General features: G+C 32.4%; 1 protein-coding gene across 1 annotated transcript in view; it reads right to left on the bottom strand.

Moving 5' to 3' along the window:
* The window catches only part of LOC142350551 (uncharacterized), a 61,666-nt gene extending 40,268 nt beyond the window's left edge, over positions 1-21,398 (bottom strand). Inside the window, exons 1-3 of the mRNA XM_075402401.1 lie at positions 21,387-21,398; positions 21,028-21,174; positions 12,708-12,935 (exon numbers count right to left, since the gene is read on the bottom strand). Coding sequence (XP_075258516.1) covers positions 12,708-12,935; positions 21,028-21,174; positions 21,387-21,398 — 387 coding nt within the window. The remainder of the gene's footprint in view (positions 1-12,707; positions 12,936-21,027; positions 21,175-21,386) is intronic.
* Between the last annotated feature and the right edge of the window lie 1,266 nt (positions 21,399-22,664).

Here is a 22,664-nt window from a genome sequence, read left to right as displayed (position 1 = left end):
CTGCATGTTGTTTTTGTTTGTCCATGAATTCTCCAATTGGGTATGATAAGACATAGAACAACGCATTCGTATACTGTGTAGTCACTCTCCTTTCGCCTTACTAGAACTAAGGTTATATTTCAAAATTTTGCTGTATTTTGATTGGCTAAGATAAAAACCAATTATATCCAACTATTATGCTCTACGTGACAAGTATAGTTATTGCTGTTTTCTGATTGGCTAAGATAAAAACCAAATATATAAAACTATTATGCTCTACGTGACAAGTTTTTGAGCTATTCTTAGAAGCAACACGCCTAAACATGCAGCAAAAGCAATTGAACACAAATAATCATTTTTTTTCAATTCTTGCATACTGTTTGGTTGCTCACAAAATCCAAATCTTTGCTCTACAACAAATTGAAAATTGTTTGCGAACTCTTTTCACAGTCTTTCCTCATATCTTTTTGTCTTTCTCCACCTTTGATAACAATCTAATTATTCTCGAAACAAGATTGATACAAGGTTTTTAAGTCTTAGAACAAATTGTTTTATCTTTTGATTATATAGAAAAGCTGACCAAAAGTTTTCACGACCTGACAAATTACCACAATAAATCATTAATTGGAGCATTGTCTTCAAAGTTTGAACATGTCTCAGATGGCAATTATTCTGAAAGAGGAGGCCAATTCCGATTTGAGAACAATAGCATATAGAACTTACAAAATTGAGAAAGTCGTTATTGTTAAACAAGAGTTGCGGGACAACGAGTGGATTACAATTAACCACATGGCGCTACCAATTGTAATTTTCGACTACATCCAATCATTCAGATTTGAAAAGGCGCTGATGAAAGGAGCACAGTACACGATCGATCATGTTACCGGCTACGTAAGAGAATTTGTTTTCAATCCAGAGACGATTGATGAAAATGTTAGGAAAATTCTTTACGACTATGATATCAAAGAGATTCCTCTATACGAAAATCAAGAGGGCTATTGGAGGGACCTGGAAATTATTGATAGTTTCTGGCGGATGCCAAAAAGCCCCGAAAGCCCAGACATTACAAGTCGGTCACATTCTCCTCTACAAGACTCAACGCCAACTCCCTCAACTCCCAAGGTAGCGGAAGTTTCCATAATTGCCAGCAGCAGTCTCGAGACGCCACCAGTGAGCCTTTGCTTTGCTCCAAAGAAACGAAAGCTTGATATCACCTTCTAATACTCATTTAAAGACATTGCTTCTTTTGTTTCTGAGATCTTCTAGTGAGAAAACTATTTTGTTAGTATTGTTTGTTCCGTGTTATATAGCCTAATATTTCTTTCTATTTTTTGTCTCAACGCACATTGTTCCACTTGAATTTGAATTTTTGCTTCCACTCCACTTTTATCTCATAGACAGTAAACAGTATACACATTCTATTGAACATGCGATATCGTGATAAAAATCAAAGTAATCTTGAGACGACGACATACTACTTTCTTTTTAAATACAAACTCAAACTTGTGACCACACCTTGTCTTTGATAATAAAACAATACGTGTTCAAACATGTGCAAGACAGTGATAAAGCTTAAACTCGACTGACCAATCAGAGAGGCGGAGACGACCACACTGAATTGCTTATGGTAATGAAAGACATATGTTGGCACATGTAGTAGACATAATAATTCCAGAACTCGGCCAACCATTCACAAAAGCCTAGACCAAAACTTGCAAAACAAACAAAAATCAAAAACATATTTTGTCATATGCACCAGTCTAAAATTAATCTTCAGTCAGCTTTCAACCAATCACAGGTCGGAAAAAAGAAGTGCAGATTAGATAAAAATTGATAAACACTGTAGACATACAGCTTTAGTTAAGTTATTGTTAGTGCTATGAAGATTTTTGGAGAACAAAAACAGAACAGGAAAACTGTTTATTAATGTAAAGAAAAAAATAGAATATCATTCACAAAAAAAATAGAAGTTAGTTTTCTTAAATATTTAAGGGAAATAGGCTGCTCATTCTATCATTTTGCCCAAGTTACGCAGTAAGGTTCAGTCGGACATCAGTTTTTCCCGTTAATTTTTTGTCATTTTTATAGTTTTCCCCAAGTTTTACACTATATTACGTGATCACATTTGCATTGTCCCTCAAACACCTTGTTTTACAGAATTTACCGGTCTGCACTTGTTGTCATTTACAATGCAAAACAGTTTGTGCATAATGGAATTGCTTTTTGAGGAAGTATTTTGCATAAAATTGTTCAAAAACAACAATTTTTACTCTAAAAATACACTATTTTTTTCTCGATTTTTAACTCTCCCGTCATACAATTGTGGTATATGAATTGCTATACCGCACATTTTCAAACACTTTTTCAGTACTTTTTTGGAACAATTCATATAGTTTCGAGCATTTGTTTTGTCCATTTCATACGTATATTTCTTCTCATTTTCTGCAAAGTTGCATTCTTTTCACCTTGGACGCTGCAAATTTCTTATCAGACACAATAATTCTCAATTTGGAGCCCTGGCACTTAAATTTTATTGGTTTTCTAATCCGCCCACACTCCCTAATCTGGGATAACATATGGGCAATAAAACTATCAAATTAAAACCAGATGTTGGATCAAAACCAGATGTTGGATCAAAACCAACAAAATTTGACTCCATTTTACTTATATCTTGTTAAATTACATAAAACTTATCAAGAGATTGAAATAATGAAAAGGTTAGTAAATTTTCTGTCTTTTGAAAACTCATGAATAGTCTTTTTGACTAAAAAATGGTTTAAGAATTTTTAAATTTTAAAACCAACTTAAGGGACCCCCAAAAATTGCAAAATTTTCACAAGTTTTTCAATAATTCCAGAAAACTGTGAAATTTTAACAAGTTCTTATTCCCCGCACAAAATAGCTGGAAAAATTGTAAGTTTTTGCCCACCGAACAAATTCGGCAAAAATTTCTCTCACCGCACAAAATTGACAAAAATTTTACAAGTTTTTGTCCCCCACAAATTTGAGAAAATTTTACAAGTTTTTGTCCCCGGCACAAATCGAGAAAATTTTTACAAGTTTTGTCCCCCGGCAAAATTGAGAGACAAAATTTTTCGACCTCAAAAATGTACCGCACGATTTGTCACGGGTGGGGACGTCCCCACCCGTGACAAAACGTTATGCACGATTTGTCACGGGGGGGGGGGGGATTTTTCACGTGCATTTTAGTATACTACTTACTGGGAAATTTGTTCTCATTCAAATCACCTAAAAACTATCTCTAATTGCAACCTAACGATACTGCAATCAAATTTTGCGGCCCAGTAGCAAAATGAAGGTTGGTCTGAAGCAAGCAAGTCCTTACTAAATATTTTTTCGCGACTAGCTACTGTCTACTTTTGCCAGAAATTAGGTTTATTCTTCTCTATGCTCAAATGGTTGCTGACAACATAACCAATCGAATTAGAATAAGCTGATAAGTTGTAGACAAATTTTAACAAAAATTTCTACTGCAGCTGTGAGAAGAGCAAGTGATGTGTTATACATGCTGTTTCTCGACTCCTAATCTTGATTGTAACAAGGGACCTCGCAAAATCCCAACAGTTTTCTAGATTTTAAGGTCTCTCGAAATTGGACTTTATCCCAGTTTAACATAATTTCGGCACCACATAATTTGGCATAATTATTGCGAGCTATCGTCATAACTGAGAAAACTTTTTCGCCTATTTTACGGTTTAAATTTCATTTTGCAGTGGTTTTTGTACTAATATGACAACTGCTATGACCAAGAATCTGAGTCTAATGTACGATTCTATAAGTTCTATTTAAGAATCATACTTTATTTCGTTTCTTTCATGCAAAGATCGTGCTAGGTAACACTTCATGAATAGTATGACCAAGTTATGTCTCAGTGAAACCATGCGGGGGGGGGGGGGGGGGGAGTTGCGACTCGGTCGCAGAATGTAATCAAGTCTAGGGGCAATCAATCTATTGCTGAATTACTTCTCGGGAGACCTTATAAATTTTCTGGATCTTCTCCGTTTACGCCCCCCCCCCTCTCGCTTAGTGGGTGCATATTGTTTGCACCCCCAGACACACGTGCCATATTCTTACATAATGATTTACTATGTAATGGCAGGTGCCTTGTAACTGGGGGTAAAGGGGGAAGGCAAACAAAAAAACTCCCATTTTTTGGCCAGAATTAAGATTTATACACCTCTATGCTCATTTGGTTACTGGCTGGCAACTTAGCCATTCGAAGAGGGACGCGCTATACTTTGCCATGAAGGTTGTATGGATACTAATATTGAGGTTTGAGTCGTTATGCAGTGATAGCTCTGTTTAAAAACTCGCAGCAAAAATGAATCTTGTCTAAGAAATGTCTTACATGGACAGAACATGCCAAAAATGATTTATCCAACACAATCTTCACACCCATATTACAAGTTATCTGGATCTCAGAAACGTTCCTATAAAATTCTTGGTAATAAAACCAGACAAAAATTGACTTCAATGATTTCTGAGTTGACAAACGAAGAGGATGTTACACATATCGTGGACAATATTTACCCCGTGTTGAGGATAACGACAAAAAAAAACAATCTATTCGAAACAAATCGTCGTTTTCATCTTCTTGTCGTCGTTTTTATCTTCTTGACGTCGTTTTCGTCGTTTTGTCGTCGTTTTCTTCGTTCTGATTAGTTTCTGTCGTTTAAGTCGCAGGTATCAAACAGTTTTTAAAAAAAAAAACAAAAAATGTGTAATGTTCTTTCTAAGAAGTTGTTTACTTTTTGTAAATCAGGAAAAGTTATATACGGAGTTTAGGCATGACTTCAAAACTTAAAATTGAGAAGGCAAATGCGCTAACTGCGAGCTGATTTCACACATCACGATCAAGCTACGGGGGCAATTTACGCTATTAATATATGCTGATTTACTACGTACATTTGCCATTTATAATCAAACAATAGTATATTGAAATTCCAAAGTGCTGCGTATTACTTCGTGCTCCTCTAAACTCGTCAATAGGTTATGGGCCCAGAAAACTGAAACGTGAAACACAAGACAGAAGCATATGGGGTGGCCTGTTTGAAAGTGTGACAAAGAAAGAGAAAGAAAGAGAGCCGTGGTCGAAAGAGTGTGTGTTCTTCAGAGAAAAAGACGCACAGAGCGAGAGAAAGAGAGAGAGAGAGAGAGAGAGAGAGAGAGAGAGACGTGGAGAATGGTAGACAAAGAAAGATAGAAATATAAAGAGAGAAGAAGACAGTGAGAGAGAGGGAGTTAAAACCATTGAATATTTTGGTTTAATAAATTACTTTTTATGCTTGATATCTATAAAGCTGAAGATTTTAGCGTCAAAGCTTGATGACGGGTTTGTGCAAAACACTAGTGATTTAACAAAAAAACGGTCGATTGAAACAAAAACAAAAGTGCCGATTAAAAGAGTCCGGTTATCAAAAAAGTTAAATCGATCTGTAGAACATTATAATTCTTTAAAGACTTTGGTCAGAGTCCGTGCAGGGCATATAACATTGTGTACAAAATTTAAAACATATGCAAACTTACAAAAGAAGTGAAGATAGTAAAAGAATAGTAAAACATGATGTATAGAAATCTTGCTTGAATAATATTGCAAACGTTGGCCCATGCGTAAGAGAAAAGTTTAAATAAGTGTTTGAGAAATTATATGGAGGATCGGTCCTCATCGTGCTTAGTCACAGTGGGGGAATCAGTGACTATATTGTTCCTTGTCTACTCCAATTTTGTCAAAGATACTACATTCTCAAACCCAATGAGCTCTTTTATACTAAGTAGACATGACTTTTCATTTAGCTTCTTTTCAACAGCACTGCTTTCTAATAAAAGTCAATTCGTTTAACGAGGTTTTTTTCGGGGCTCCGCTTTATTATCAATAAGTTTCAAATAAATGTGGAAAAGCTTTGTAAATACAGACTGCCTGGTGGACAATAGTTTTACGTTTAAAAAATCTTTTTATTTTTTTGTTTCCAAAGTCCAATATACTTTTTGTATTTAAAGTTAGGATGTTTTGTGTTAAAGAAAAAAATTTCATTTTACAAAATTAGCTCATATTTGATGAAAACTTGAATAAGTAAAAACCTGTTTGGTGTTCTTCAATTGGGTTGTCTAAGTTGTGTGTTTAAAAGAGTGTGCAATTTGATTTTGAACTTCAATTTTCACTTTGTTCAAACTTTTAGTTTTCAGTTCAATTTTTTGTTAACATCTAATACGAGCTCACCGCTCTAAACATGGATGACAAAAAGGATGATAAATTTTTCTTTAGCGGTAAAGAAGAGGACGTTGCCTGTTTTTCTGAACAGTTTGAGGCACAAACGTATGTTTTGAAGTTGAATAAAATTCTTGACGGCACTGTAGGATATAATGGGTTCATACCTACGCTGAAGGGACGACTCTCACAGGAGCAAATTAACCCGGCCAACCAGAAAACATAACAGTTTTTTGAGGAAAAACAGATGGTCATTTGGTAAGAACTTGTTCGTGACAAGAAATCAGTTTTCTTGCGACCGTATAGGCGAAAAGCATCTGAAGCTTGGAACGTGTTATGTATGAAGTTTAAAAGTTTTGAGATAACGCGTTCACAAAACTGATAAATGATTTAACAAATTTGGATAAATACAGAAACGAAAATATAGTCGACTGTGTTACTAGAGCCGAAGACAGGCAGTTAAACCTTTCAAAAATGATTAGTCAATAAGTGAAAGATCGTTTGTCGCGATATTTTTGAAGGGTTTTCATCGTGAATTTGGAAGCTTTTTACTCTTGTAAAATATGATCAACATAAATACTTGAATGAAATTGAAAATTATTTTTTTAACTTTGAAAATGAGATACGCAACAAAAGAAACACAGAAAAATCAGAATCCGTTTTCTTTGCCAATGATCAACGTTGTTTTAATTGTCGCAAAAGAGTTGACGTTGCAAAATTTTGTCGTGCACAACGACATGAAAACAAAAAACATGATTTAAGTGCAAAAAATTGGACATATTGCCCAAAAATTGTTTCACTAACAAGAAATTTTTGTCTACGTTGTGTGTTCAAAAGAGTGTGCAATTTCATTTTGAACTTTCCTTTTCACTCTGTTCAAACTTTTAGTTTTAAGTTTAATTTTTTGTTAACATCTAATACGAAATCACCACTCTAAACATGGATGACAAAACGGAAGATAAATCTTTCTTTAGCGGTATAGAAGAGGACTTTGCTTGTTTTTCTGAACAGTTTGAGACACAAACGTATGTTTTGAAGTTAAATAAATTTCTTGACGGCAGTGTAGGATACAATGAGTTCATACCTACGCTGAAGGGACAACCCTCACAGGAGCAAATTAACCCGGCCGACCAGAAAACATCAGAATTTTTTGAGGAAAAACAGATGGTCATTTGGTATGAACTTGTTCGTGACAAGAAATCAGTTTTTTTGCGACCGTATATGGGAAAAGCATCTGAAGCTTGGAACGTGTTATGTATGAAGTTTAAAAGCTTTGAGATAACGCGTTCACAAAAACTGATATCTGATTTAACAAATTTAGATAAATACAGAAACGAAAATACAGTCGACTGTGTTACTAGAACCGAAGACAGGCAGTTAAACCTTTCAAAAATGATTAGTCAATAAGTGAAAGATTGTTTGTCGCGATATTTTTGCAGGGATTTCATCGTGAATGTGAATTTTTTTTACTCTTGTAAAATATGATCAAGTTAAATACTTGAATGAAATTGAAAATTATTTATTTAACTTTGAAATTGAGATACGCAACAAAAGGAACACAGAAAAAACAGAATCCGTTTTCTTTGCCAATGATCATCGTTTTAGTGGTCGCAAAAGGGTTGACATTGCGAAATTTTGTCGAGCACAACGACATGAAAACAAAAAACATGTTTTAATTGCAAAAATTGGACATATTGCCCGTAAATTGTTTCACTTACAAGAAATTTGAATCCCTTGCAATAAAAAAAAACAAAAAAAATTTTCGAAAGAAAGTCAAAAATTAGTTTTGGATGAACAAAAAGAGGAAAGTTTCAGCTTTTTCTCGAGTGAGATCTTTGTCGATCATCAACATTTTTTTATTGACTCTGGCGCAACAAACTACAGGATTAAAGATAAAACACTTTTAGTAACGTGGATGAAAATTTATCTGGCATAAATCACAATGCCAACAAAACGCACTCTTCAATATCAGGAAAAGTGAAAAGTGGATGTTGAAAAATTTGCAAAGAATAGCAATGAAGAACTGAAAAAGAGTATGCTTTAAATGATGCTTTAATCGTACCTGATAACTCAAAAAACTTAATTTCTTTTTAAAAACTTAGAGAAGTGGGTTTGATGTTTCTTCCGGTGAAAAACTTAAACTGTTTTTTAAAAAAATCTCGTTTTGATTCCAAGTTGAAAATTGATTGTTTCTCTGTTGAAAAACTGAAGAAAAATTTCCCTGTTCAATTGAAAGTTGCTTTAATATTTACATTTTTTAAATCTGGCATCCAATGATGCAACATATTATCTTTCTTGATTTGAAACGCTTGCCAGAATTTGTTGAGGGAAAGAAAAAAATGACTCAAAAATTGAGTGTTGTGAATTTTATTAGTTGAATAAATCGAAAAAAAACAGCTTCTTCCTAAGGATTGCATTAAAAGAGCTATCAAAATTCTGGACGTTGTGCATACAGATGTCTTAAAGAAAAATTTCTCCCGAAGCTGTTGATGGCCATTATTATGCCATTGGACATGTAAATGCTTCCAATCGTTTCTCAAATGTTTACTTTACGAAAAAAAACGGAAGACGAGGTCATGGACAAGTTCAAACAGTTTTGTGTTGATGTTAGAAGAACAGGCATTTTAGTTTCTGATGGATGGGGAGAATACATTTTAAATGAGTTTAAGCGCTATTGTAGGAACCAAAGAATTGGTTTTGAAAGCTCTGTTCAATATACAACACAGGAAAAAATTGAAAGAAAACGGTGAATCCCTGTTGCTATGGCTCGCTTTTTTGGATAACACATGCTTGGACAAAGAATATCGGACATATGCTTTGAACGTGACTTTTCACGTCAAAAACATGCTTTTGCTTTCAGCTATGGAGAAAACTCATATTTGAAATGATGTGCAAAAAATCTAAATTATCTTTGTTAAAATTTTGTTTGTGTGCCGTTTAAGCAAATTGAAAAATCAGCTCGCGAAAATTTAGATCAAGCCTCGAAAAAAGAAATATTTCATGCGAATTCTGATAATAGTAAGTGCTGTTTGATTGGGTTTGAAAAACAAAAAGGTGAATTCAAAACTCAAAGCGGCAAAACGTAAGGTCTATTGAAAATGAATTTATCTTCAAACATACGAAAACACAAAAATTGGAAGAAGAAACTGATAAAGAATCAAAAAAAGTTTCTTCTTTGAGTCAACTTCCTATTGATCGTTTGCTTCCAAAGAAAGTTGATGGGTCTTTGCAAAATCCAGATTGGTTCACAGCAATGCAAAAAGTGTACGGCTCTTTAGTTGAGAAAAATATTTGCTCCTTTGTGAAAAATGATAAAAAAAATAATAGGAATTAGATGGCATTTTGCTTTGAAACTTGGTCCTGAAATATTATTTTGAAATATGTCGTTAAAAAGCTCCTTTTCTTCAAAAGATTTTATCAAAATTTTCGGTAAAGATTTTTTTGAAGCATACTCACCTAGATCTATTCTTTCAACCATTAAAATTTTGATGAGTCTGGCTATTTTTAACGCTTTTTAATTAATAAAAATTGACATAAAAACTGCTTATTTAAATGCTCCAATTGAAAAAGATTTAGTTGTTAAACAAATTGATAGTTTTGAAAATTTGGATGAAAATGAAAAGCTCTTTGGTTGCAGGTTGAAAAAGTTTTCATGGTTTTAAAGAACCTGGAAGAAACTGATTTTTAACTTTGAAGGTTTTGTTGATTGCACTAACTTTTGTTAACTCATTTCATGACCATTGTTTGTTTATAAAAAAGCAGGACGGAAAAATAACTGTTTCTTTTTGTTTACGGGTAGATGATTTGATAGTTTGCGGCCTTTCTGAAATATATTGTGATTGGTTACATGCTGAAGTTTCCGAGAAAGATAAAAAATAGTGATTATTCAGATTAGCCGTCGTTCTTAGGAATGAAAATTGAATTCCTCTGATATAAAAATTAGCCAAGAGAAATACCTTGAAATGATTTTAGAAACTTTCAAATTGAACAGTTGCAAGCCAATTGATATACCATTAGAGGAAAACTGCAAAATTTCAAAAAACCGACTGTCTTTAGGAGGGAAATGAGGAAGAAATTAGATTGAGTAAAACTAATTTTCGAAGTTTGATAGAGTTGTCTGAACTATTTACTTTTGTCAAGTAGACCCGATATTTGTTTTGCTGCTATTGCTCTAAGATATACTGAAAATCCCGGAGAAGTTCATTGAAAAGCGGCTAAGAGTGTTCTTAGATATTTAAGAGGAAAAAGGAATCAAACTTTATATTTCCTTATAACTCAGGTTCTGGAATTGTTGACTATTTCTGATGCTGATTTGGCACGGAACATAGATAACAGGAGGAGGAATTCAGGTATTTGTTTTATGCTAAGTGAGCTGCCTGGAGCCATAAATTGGGGTTGTAAGGTCCAAAAGACTTTAGCAACATATTTTGCACAGCTGCTGAAGAAAATTTTAACTCTGTTGTTGAAACGAAAAAAGAATCCATCCACCTAAGTTGAATTCTGGAGGATTTAGTATTTTTCTGTAAATTACCTCTGAAAATTGTTGTGGATAACCAGACTTGTATTGCCCTTAGTAAGTATTCTATGTATCGTGGAAAAACTAGACAGTTTGCTATAAAACTAAAATTTTTGCGAGAATTGGTAGAAAACTAGAAATTTGAACTGTCTTATTTCCCAACATAAAACATGCCTACAGATATTCTGACCAAATCGCTTGGAATAAGAAAACACTCACAGTTTCGTACAAATCTACTGGGTGAAACCTAGCTCGAAGGGGGGTTTCTGTATGAGGTCAAAAATAAAAAGTGAGAAAGCTCATGCGCTAACATCAAGCTGATTTCACACATCCAGATCAAGCTTTGGCGGCTAATTTACGCTACTTATAGTTTTGAACTGCTGCGTATTTCTGCGTGCCCCTCTATTCTCGTCAATACGGAGCATAAAACGCAAACTTTAGCCACAAATTCGATTATAACGTAGTCGGAGGGCATTTAGGTTAAAAATACCGCATAATGCGGTTCACTGTTGGAATCTTTAAAATCGAAGTACGTAAAGACCGTGGTCAACAAATGACCGATGAAAAATTTGCAAATTGACAAACGCTTAAAAATAACTTTTTTAATGCAATTGCAAAATCTATCTTTTTTTTCTGTGTTTAAATGATATTCTTTAAAAACTATGATCAATATCAATTAAGACCAGTCTAATCTAAAACTAAATATGACAAAAATTATATTAACTGTACCATTTTGAGCTTTAGAGGACTTAGAATAACCATTTGACCTTGAGTATAGGGCTTCTCAGCAGCTTTAGCACACAAACATATGAAAGGCTACTAAAACAAACCCTATGCTTAATGTCAATTTTGCAAAATTTTATAGAGAAATTTGCAAATTTTGTAAAATATTTCAATAAATTTACATATATTCGCAAACACGTTTAAATATTTTTGTCCCTAATGGTTAGTAGTTGGCCATCTCAGAGAAATGGTTAGGAAAAGAAAACTCATTGCTGTATTAAGTAGAGCTCGACCAGAACGAACTGGGCCGATCGTTTGCAATTATTTGCAAACTTAACATTATTTTGCAAAATTTTGCAAATTTGACTTTGCGAAGAGATAATTTGCAAATTTTTAAAAATTTGACTTTATCGAGCAAATTATTGCAAATATTTGCAAATTTAACATTTGTTTTGAACTAGGGACGCTCTTGAGTTTTCTCTGACTAAAGAAAAAAACTAGACCTAGAATGATTTATAAATCGATTTGAAAACCATTTAGAAAAAAACAATGAAAAACATTGAAGAGAAAAACAGTAAAAATCAGAGACAAATTTCCGCTTGTGAACAAAAAAATCACAATAGAGAAAGCAAATTTTTGTTCAGATAACGTTTTCCACTTCAAAATTTGAGTGAAGGAATTCTCACCCCAAATTTACTTGCTTTTTCGCTCCACATCCGTTGTTTTGGAACTGGACTTCAAAAATCATGAAAATGTGTGAACAGATCATAAAAAAATAACTATAAAATCAAGAAATATGTTCGAAGAAACGGCTAAAAACGGTTGTCTTAATGTGTCAAAAGCAACACAAATTCTTTGAATTGTAATAGGTGCGCAATTATAGCCATCTGAGAAGATGAGGACGGCAATTAAACATTGATTGAAATCAAAATTCGCAATGATGATACGCGTTAAAAGAGGTTGTTCTTACTTTTTCTGCAAAAAAAAAAATTTCCGGACATCCAACAATAAGTAAACAACTTCTTAAATCTGTATATATACATGTGTTGAAGTATCTTAAATTTCGTGATAAGTTCTTTTATCGAGACTCTTAAAATGTTTTTTTTTGTAAACCAATTTAGCGAAAAATTGTGACGTTCTCAGTCAACGCTAAAAAGGAGTCTTAGTGAACCTATGAAAATAAAAAAGCAGTAAGAGAACCATCTTTTCAACAAATTTTGTTAAAAAATTTGCCTTTCATATCCTGAAAACTGACTACATAACCTTGTCTGACGAAGTTATGGACTGAAACGCAACTATTTGACCGGGATCCATTGCCTGTTTCACGATAACTGGCTCACTGTCTTTTCCATTGCTCTCAGTTGAGAGTGAAATGTTGTAACTTTGTCCGGGGGCTAGTCCAGTTAGTTGAACAGAAGTGGTGGAAGGGGCAGGAAACGAGCATCCGGCTGCACAGTTGCCCTCTGCCGGTACTAGAGACACTTTTAGATACTAAAATAGTATGTAAATTAAAATTGCTATTTTATAATTGCAATATTATAATTAGAATTATATAAGCAGTATAATATGCAATAACTGAAATGCAATGTTAGAAAAATAGAATTGCAAAAAAAGTTTCTCATAAGAATTGCAATATAAGTGTCATTTTAAAGTTGCAATACTATTTTAAAATTAGAATCGCACTATAAATTAGAATTGCTTTTTAAGTTTCATATTAGCATTGCAAAGTAAATTTTATATTGGAAATGCAAAATAAGTTTTATATAATTTCATTATATGTTTCATATTAGAATTGCAATATCAGCTTCACATTGGACCTGCAAAAAAATTCATATTGGAATTGCAATAAAAGTTTCATTTTCAAATTGGAATATATATGTCATATTAGAATTGAATTATAATTTTCAAATTGGAAAATCAAAACAATTTTTATATTAGAAATGCAACTTAACTGTCATTTTAGAATTGCTATATAATTTTAATATTAGAATTGCACTATAAGTTTTTATTACAATTCCATTAAAAGTTTCACCTTAGAATTGCTATAAAATTACCATATTAGGATTGCAATAGAAGTGTCAAATTAGTATAAAAATACAAGTGCCATTTTAGAACCGCTATATAATTTTAGTATTAGAATTGCACTATAAGTGTCAAATAAGAAATGCATTATAGGTTTTTTGTTAGAATTGCATTAAAAGTTTCACATTAGAATTGCAATATAAATCTCATATTAGAATTGCATTCTAATTTTCAAATATGAGAGAAAAATAGAAAAAAGGAATCTAATAGAATAAGTTTTAAAAGAGAAAATCAATAGACGCTTCATAATAGAAATGCGAAAATGAATCATATTAGAATAGCAATATATGTCTCTTTTTACAATTGTATCATAATTTTCATATTAGAATTGCAATATAAGTTTCATATTAGAATCAAAAATAATTTTGATATCAGAAAAAGGATATAAGTCTCAAAATAGATTTGCAATATATGTTTCATGATAGAATTGCAATATAATGTTCTTTTTAGTATTTTAATATAAATTTTATGTTAGAAGAATAGCGATATCAGTTTTATTTTTGAATTGCAATGTAAGTGTCATATTAGAATAACAATATAAGTGTCAATGTAGAATTGCTATATAATTCTAAAATTAGAATTGCACTATAAGTGTCACATTAGAAATGCATTATAAATTTCTTGTTACAATTGCATAATAAGTTTCGCATTAGAATTGCTATATACTTATCATATTAGAATTGCAATAGAAGTGTCATATTAAAACTGCAATATAATGTTTTTATTACAACTGCAACATAGATTTCATAATAAAATTGCAAGATAAGTCTCATAATAGAATTGCAAAATAAGTTCCCTTTTGGAATTACAATGAAAATTTAATATTGTAATTTCATTATATGCTTCGTAGTAGAATTGCAATATAAGCTTCACAACAAATTGCAATATAAGTTTCATATTAGAATTGCAATACAATATTCATATTAAAATTTCATTCTAAGTTTCAAATACAATAGAATTATAGAATCTGATAGAATAAATTGTATAATAGAAAAACAAGAGAAGCTTGATATTATAATAGCAAATAAAATCTTATTAGATTTGCAATATAAGTTTCATATTAGAATTTCATTTTAAGTTTCAAATATAATAGTGTAAAAGAATAATAGAATCTAGTAGAATAAGTTTTATAATAGCAATACAATAGAAGCTTCATATTAGAATTGCAAAATATCAAATTAGAATTGCAATTTATGTTTCTTGATAGAATTACAATATAACGTTCATTTTAGTATTGTAATATAATTTTCTTATTAGATTTGCAATATAAGTTTTGTATTAGATTTGCAGTATAAGTTTTTTTATATGTACAAATTAAGTTTTATTTTTGAATTGCAAAATAATATTTACATTAGAATTGCAATTGAAGTTTTATTTTGGATTTGCAATACGCTTGCTTACAATTACCAGTTCCTCCAACTTTTTGATGCAATTTATAAGAGGAGGCCAGTTCCAGGGCTCCAACAAGAGGCTCGCACGTACGTTGGAGATGTAATCCTTGTTAGATTAAAATGGTTAAATATTAGCCAGGCAGTAAAACAATTAAACATCTAAAGTTTTGTATTTTATTCAGCTAGTATTTTATCTAGTCTTTTAATTGCTTTTAATACAGGTTTGCAATGAGAAACTGTTGTTATCGCCCCGTGATTCTGGAGTTATTTTTGTGCATTATCTGAAAAGATGATTACGAAGAACTGTAACCGTGTTTTCTATTATGATAGGTTCTCAAGTTTCTGAATTTATTCTTAAAAAATAACGATTTAGAAAACGTTCAGCAACGCGTGAGCTAAAAATTAATAAGCTGCAAGGTATTTTGCTTTTTCCAAAAATAACTTAGTAAACGACAGTTTTTTTTTATCAATTGATAGTGCCAGCTTCGATTTTGAAAAGCCAATCTTGTGTATTTTCTTTGTTATCAACTTTTTCTAGAAGAGTTCATTCAAACAATAGGATTGCATTTTTCTGGTCAATTAACTATATTATAGGTTGTTTTTAGGTTTTAAGAGCTTCTCTACATGGAATTGCTTATCTTTAGTTAGGAATCTTATTGTAAAATATACAGCTGCTGGTGTAGAAAAAAAATCGAAACTATTCATGAGAAAAAACTTCGAAAAGAATGATTAGGCTGAAGTGAAAAATTAATGCAGTTCAATTCAATTATCTGTTCTGTTATCTCTGAAGTTATTGTTTGAAATGTTTGCCATGTACTTGAAACCCCAAAGTATCCCGGTAAACTGGTATAGTTTGGTAAGAAATTAAACAGATGAGCTTTTCGAAGTTTCTCAGAACTTTTAAAAAATTTATCAAAAATTCTGTCGCTATGATTTTGATCCCTAATAGCTTTTGGTTGACAGGGAAGGGAAAATATAACATCATCGAAAGAAAACGCACCGATTTTTCAAATTCTCATGAGTACCATATGAACTAATTAAACATTTTGTATAAAAAAAACTGTACTGGATATTCTGCTGTCCAAATAAAGGCAATCCAAATAAATGCAGTCCAAATGTAAACTATTCATGATATCTAATCAACAATTAGGAATAAATTGACTCAGCGGCAGTTGTAGCTGAAGCCGGCCTTGAGCCTCAGAGCATTTCAGCGCCAATCCAGCACATTTCAACTGCATAAAATTCAGTTCAGAAACAATGCATTCTACTATTTTTCAGGTTTCTTTTTGTGCAGATTTTCTTCATTATGATTATATTGAGGTCCTAGAATTCGCTAAGACTAAACTTATCCTGTATACTCTGAAGTTTTCTCATACCCCAAAATCAAGTCTAAGCAGAACAATGCCACACATTTGTAGCACATAACTGATAATTATTATAGTCGTATACACACCATTTATACTTTACCTGGCGTGTAGGCAATTACCACAAAGCACATATAGCTTATCGGCTACGTCTTGTTACACAAATTAGATGTTACAAGTAACCACACGAGAGTTCAAATCTCACATAAAGCAAACCCTGCTGGCGGGATTTCAGCTCAACATATTATTTTTCTTGCAGTGATATTAACTGTGAAATCAGGACTGTAAATTGGGATATGAACAAAGTACTGGCCGTCCTAAAATCCAGATTGTCTCTAGACTTATGCAGGGCTGATTTCCACTGCCTCTTATCTCCAAGTAATTGAGTAATATGTGATAGGTTAAAAAGAACTTTTACTGTGTAAGATTTGACCATTTTTTTGTAAGTTCATGTAAACGATGCATCTTCCTGCAAGTTCTTATGAGACAGTTTTTTTCGGAAAAAGATTAATCGGACAATATACGATTGATTTTTCATTATCACTGGGGCTTCGTTTTTTGAAATTTTTGCCCAATTTTCTGACCCTTTTAGTCATAGTTTTATTTATTTTTTGATGTCTTTTGTAATAATCGTCACGCACTAGCAAACTGTGCGAAGGATTTTTGTAACCAACCTCTTATTTAGGAGTACTATGGTTATTGTTCTTTCTTTCAAAAACTTGTGAGCGAGTTTTACTTTAGATCCAATGAAATAGAATTGTTTCAATTTACTTTCTAATTATTTTTTTAAATATTGTTTTCAAAACACATCATTAGTTCAAGATAGGTAAGAAATTTAAATTTCTACAATGATTTCTTATGATTTCGCCAGTTTGCTCATATCTTCTTGTCTTGAAATCATGTAGCATTTCAAATATGTTGTCGCATTTCAGTAATTTTCTGATCAATTTCTAACACTTTTTAGTTGACTCGGTCTTTCTGAATCAATTTCGATAATTTGGAAAAAAACTAGTCTAATTTTCAGTTTCATGTCATGTGATTTCAGTCTTTTTGTTTTATGATTTAATTGTTATCACTAATAAATTTTAGTTGTTTTCACTAATAAATTTTTCTATTTTATACCTTGTGGAAAAACGTTTCCATCGGAGGATATCATTCTTGTTGTTCCGGCCCCCACTTTATTGGGGAGGCAGGAACTGTATACTCAACTGGGTTTTTTTTGTTCAGAAAATTTTAACCGACCAATATATTGCCGACCGTAGAGAGTTGTGAGTGGCATCATTCAAAGCAAGTACACCCTAGAATCTGGAATTAAAGAGATTTTTTCGATATTCGTTTTTTACAAGGAGTTATCGAGGTTAGAATTTTGTGAGTATTCGACAGTTTTTATTCACATTTTCAGTAATTTTGGCTATAACCTGGCAAAATTCCGCTAATATAATTTAAAACAATCCAATATTTTTAACGGCAAAGTTTTTTGTTACTGTTTGAGATTGAAGAGCGCTGCTGAATCGTTTCATTGAATTTTTTTGCCTAAAATTTTGATAAAATTTTCAAAATTTGAAAACTCTTTTCATCAAAAACGGCACAAAATAAGCATTATTGGTTTACTATCTTAACGTAGTGACCTAACAACTTTGACACAGACTCCTCAATCGCCAACAGAGCGCTAGTCGAAATTAGGCGCTCTAAGCGAGAATTGAAATTTAGCCGTTTTTGAAGATTTAAGTCGATAATTATACAAATTGCATCATTTATATTTTATTTAAGAGCCTCACTCAACAGTTGGTTTATTTTGCAAACATTTGGATTAATTGGTTGGATTGTTTGGCGCCCAGCAAAATCAGGTATAGGTTTGATCTTGTTATGGATTATTACAATCACAACTTTTTTAAGTTTTATTTTGACGCTGCCTTTTTTCAAATTAATTTGCTTTCCATTTTTCTGTTTCTTTATTCACGGCTCCATTGATGACAACTCCCATTTACGTGAAAATGAGGAAGCCGATTGTAGTTATAGTTTATTTTCGGAGAACATAAAGGTTTTTATGTCTTTGAGCAAGAGTTTTAGCAAACTTTGATTGAAATCTTGGGTTTTGCCTTTGTTTTTAATTTTCTATTTTTTTGCAGTCTGATTACTAAGTCTAACCATTCAAAGGTCCAAATGGCTTCTTCATGAGGGGTTAGTGAAACTGAACCATGCAATCGGTTGTTACCTAACGTTTCTCATGTCATTGAATGTATTTGTCTTAAAAAAATTTCACTGATTATTAGAACTGGTCCTCTTTTTATATTAAATCAGTCAACTTTTTGCATATTCTCATTAAACACAGGTCAAATGTTTCTTCTTATCGAATAAAAACTAATTTTTCGGCTGATAATTTTAGAAAAACGTTTTCTTAAATTTGGTAATACGAGTTTTCTTACAAATTTGTGATTTTTGTGCTTGAATGCCCATTTTTGAGGTTGTTTTTGTTTCTTTGGTAAATTGTCAAATACTTAACAGATGTAAGTTAAAATGAAATTTATTAAACTTTTTATTGAACATATTTATTGTTTTCATAACATATTTTTTTGTGGGCTGCGACACCATTCTCTTGCAGAATTTGGTAGATTTTTTTTTTATTTTTGCCCTGTGTTTGTTGATGATTTTTGTTGTCGTGTGCCAATTATTGGTTAATCAAAGATATCAGTAGCCAAATAAGGATACATTATTGAGCCTAATGACTGCAATTGGTATATTGCTAAAGGTTTTATTGACTGTCATTTTAATTTCTGGAATAAAGAGCCAAAATATTCTTCAACTTATCCCTTTTTGTCCTGGTTTACGTTTTTTGAAATTGTGTTGTTTGAAATGTTGTATCTTTTTCGTAACTAAGCCTCTCCATTGAGCAGTTTCTTTAAAGTTTTGTTGAATCAAACAGTTATTTTTCTATTGTGTAAACTTTTTAACTGATGTCTTCAGGGCTTAGACAATTTGTTTCAGATGAATTTTTTAAAACTTATATACTTCTCAATTTTTGTGGTTCATTTTTGCTTTTATTAATTGATAGCCTTTTTGAGAAGAAATTATGATGATCAAAAGAGACGCAAATGAAGATTTTATTTCAATTATTTTACAAATAATATTTCATTATTTTATAATTTCAATGGCTCCAACACGGTGGTTTCGCAAAGTTGTTCGTGAACTTTTTTAGTTCCACTTGTATACAGTGTTGTTTCATAGTCATGTTGTCTTATAAATTAGATTCACTAATAAGACGCAGAATTAGTTTTCCAAGAAGTTCCAAGATAAACTGTTCACTGTCTGAGTCGAAAGTTTATAATGGCTATGATTTTTGAAAACATTTGTTTTTTTTTTAATTTTAGAATCTTTTGTTTGTTATCTTGTAGCTTAGCATCTCTGTAGACAAATCACATCCCTCGTCTATTGAACTATAATTTGCTGTTGAAAGCTGTTTCATTTTCCTCAAATGGTCTTTGTTCTTGATACAACCATTTCTCATAAAATATTCGTGATCTTTACATTTGCGCCCATTTTTGCAGGATTTTGTTTTCTTATCACAATGATGAGCGGTCTTTTGGTCATGTATAAAAAACGCAATCGAAAGTTTTATATGTTTCTAATGAACAGCCTAATGATTAATTAACTGAGACATCTTTCTCGTGCAAATTATTTCGTGCAAATTTTTTCTTGCAAATTTTATCGTGCAAATTTGTCCTTTTGCCTATATTTGTTGTTTCCTTTTGTAGTCGTCTAACCTATCCTGGATAATGAAAGATCTCAATTGCTTTTTATGGAGATTTGAAAGAAGATCTCAATGATTTCATTTGTTGCAAAAAGTTTCTAATTAGATTGAAATTAATTCTTTTCAAGAAAAGAAGTGTTTTTTATTAAACTTTGCCCTTTTGCTCTGTTCTTGTCGACTTGTTACAAGGTCACATTGCGGAAAAGTCCCATATTTTTTATAATAAATTACAAGTAACTTTTCTTAGTATAAATTTTATCTGATGCCATTTTGATTTGGTTATTAATGGTTTTTCAAAGAATGGACAAACGAGTTTTGGTAGTAATTAATATTTGTAATTATTTGATGTTTATCGCTGTCTTTTCTGGTAGTCATATTTGTTAGTCACAAGTCTCATAGGCGCTTTTAGGTAGATTGTTTTTTTCATTTAGTAGTTTGTTGAACGATATGTTGTTATGTTATTTTTTATCTCTTCCTCATTTGGTAGGCATTTAAGTGAAAAATGTAGATGAGCAGGGTCGGAGCTTTATTTGCAAACCCACATTGCCGAGCCTCCTTGTAAGTCAAATTATCAAAATTATCAAACCTGTTTTGAGTAATGAAAACGCTAGAAGTAAATACAAACCTTTTTTGTAAATTCATTATAATTGCAACTCAAATTTGCGAAATTTTGAAGTAAAAAAAACCTCCTTTATAATTCTCCTATATCTTTGTTTACAAAAAATTAGGAACTCTATTTGAAATAATAATTGTGTTTGAACAACTTCATCATTGCATGAGAACTTTTTTCCGGGAAAAAAAAGTTTTGCACCGTTTTCCACGTGAGATCAAACTTTTTTCACGAACCTGCCAAAATTTTTAATTCGGTTGATGTTATTAAACAATCGTTCAGCTGCCCAACCTGCGTTCCTTATCAAACCTTGATGTACGTCCAATTTACTCACAATTAACAAAACTTTGCCCAGTAATTTGAACAAATTATTTAAGTGTCAAAGTACCTCAACAGTCTCGAAGTATTCGACCTTCAAGAAGATTTCGGTTGAAGTGACAAATCTAGCATCGCTGTCTTCTGTCGGAGGCAGAGGATGGGTTGAGTCTTCAATTGTTATGACGTCACTCGACAAGCCATGACTCACAGAATAGATCTAAACTACCCGGGATGACCCTTCTTAGATACCATATCAAAGACCATATATGGTTCCATCCAAGTCTAAGTAAAATTTCTTGCACGATCTTGCTATGGTTTCTAAGAAGCCATAGAAGATCTTTGGTATCATTTTCAAGATTTTTAGGCACGGCAGCAGGTTTTCGATGTTTTTCCCACCAATGGAGCATTTTATGGTCATGAATATGGTACCCAAGAAGCCATTATGGTCTTGGAAATTTGCATAGCTTTTCCAATAATTTTGAATACAAAGAAACTTCACCGAGAGAAATAAGCACGATTTTTTGTTGGTTTTTTATCCAGGTGATATTTTTTTTGGGGGGGGGGGCAGGTTTAGACCTCGACTTATGAAAAGACTTTATAATTCTAGTAGGGGTGTCCAATATTGACTACAAATACAGCTCCTAATTAAAGTAGAGGTAAAGCCTTTTCATGGGTCCAGGTAAGGTATTTTCATAGCCAATTAAGGTCGAGCATAGTCTTTTAATAGGTCGAGCATAGTCTTTTCATAAGTCGAGGCGTAAACCTGAAGAATGAACGAGAAGTGGAGTGGGAAAAGGAGACGTTTTGATCAATTTGATTGTGTTTGTAACATCAAAGAATTGTGTGTGCTGACTCAGTATTCGGTGGGACGGGACGACAAAAGTTCGCTAATGATTTTTTGAGTTCCATATCGGTCATTATGATTCATCTTATTAAATTTTGTGATAATATGTTAAGTTTTCATAGATTCGCATCAAGTCCAATGGACAAGCGGACTTGAGTTTCAGAGCATTTCAGCGCTGAACCAACACATTTCAAGAGTAAAAAATTAATTCAATTCCAAAACATTGCATCTCCAGATTATTTTAAGTTTCTTTAGAAGCTCTTTTCCTTCATTATGATTATATTGAGATGATATCATTAGCCCATGCAAAATTTATTGCATATAGTATGAAAATTATTCATGCACCGAAGCTAAGTCTGCGCAGCATAAAGTTAAGCTTGTATTGCTTAGAACTGGTAATTACTGTAAAAGTATACACGCTAGTTATTTTTAAGGTAGCTTGTAGGTAATTAGCACTAAGCCCACTTAGCTGAGTGGTTACGACTTGCTACGCAATCAAAATGTTACAAGTAATCACGCGGAAGATCGAATCGCGTATAAAGCAAACATTGTTAGCGGGATTTAGGCTGAACATATTATTTTTCAAGCACTAAATTTTACTCAGAAATCCAGTGTAAGTTGTGACGTGAACAGAGTACTGGCAATCCAGAAAACCAGAATATCATTCAACTGATTCAGTGCTGATTTGCTCTGTAACCAACCTCCGGGCAACTAAGACGTGCACATGGCAGAGCTGCAGCAATTTTATGCGAAATTCCGATTAACTCCTACTTCAGCCAATGAGGAGTTATGATATCATTTGCTGTTTGTGATATACAGCCCCCAATAATATTGTTTTTATCTATTTTCTCATCAGGTCTCGA

This window comes from Convolutriloba macropyga, chromosome 12 (assembly GCF_964194025.1).
Source record: "Convolutriloba macropyga chromosome 12, txConMacr16.3, whole genome shotgun sequence".
NCBI classification, from domain to species: domain Eukaryota; kingdom Metazoa; phylum Xenacoelomorpha; order Acoela; family Convolutidae; genus Convolutriloba; species Convolutriloba macropyga.
The sequence above is the reverse complement of the archived record's forward strand: the minus strand, read 5'-3'. Positions and strand labels throughout refer to the sequence as shown.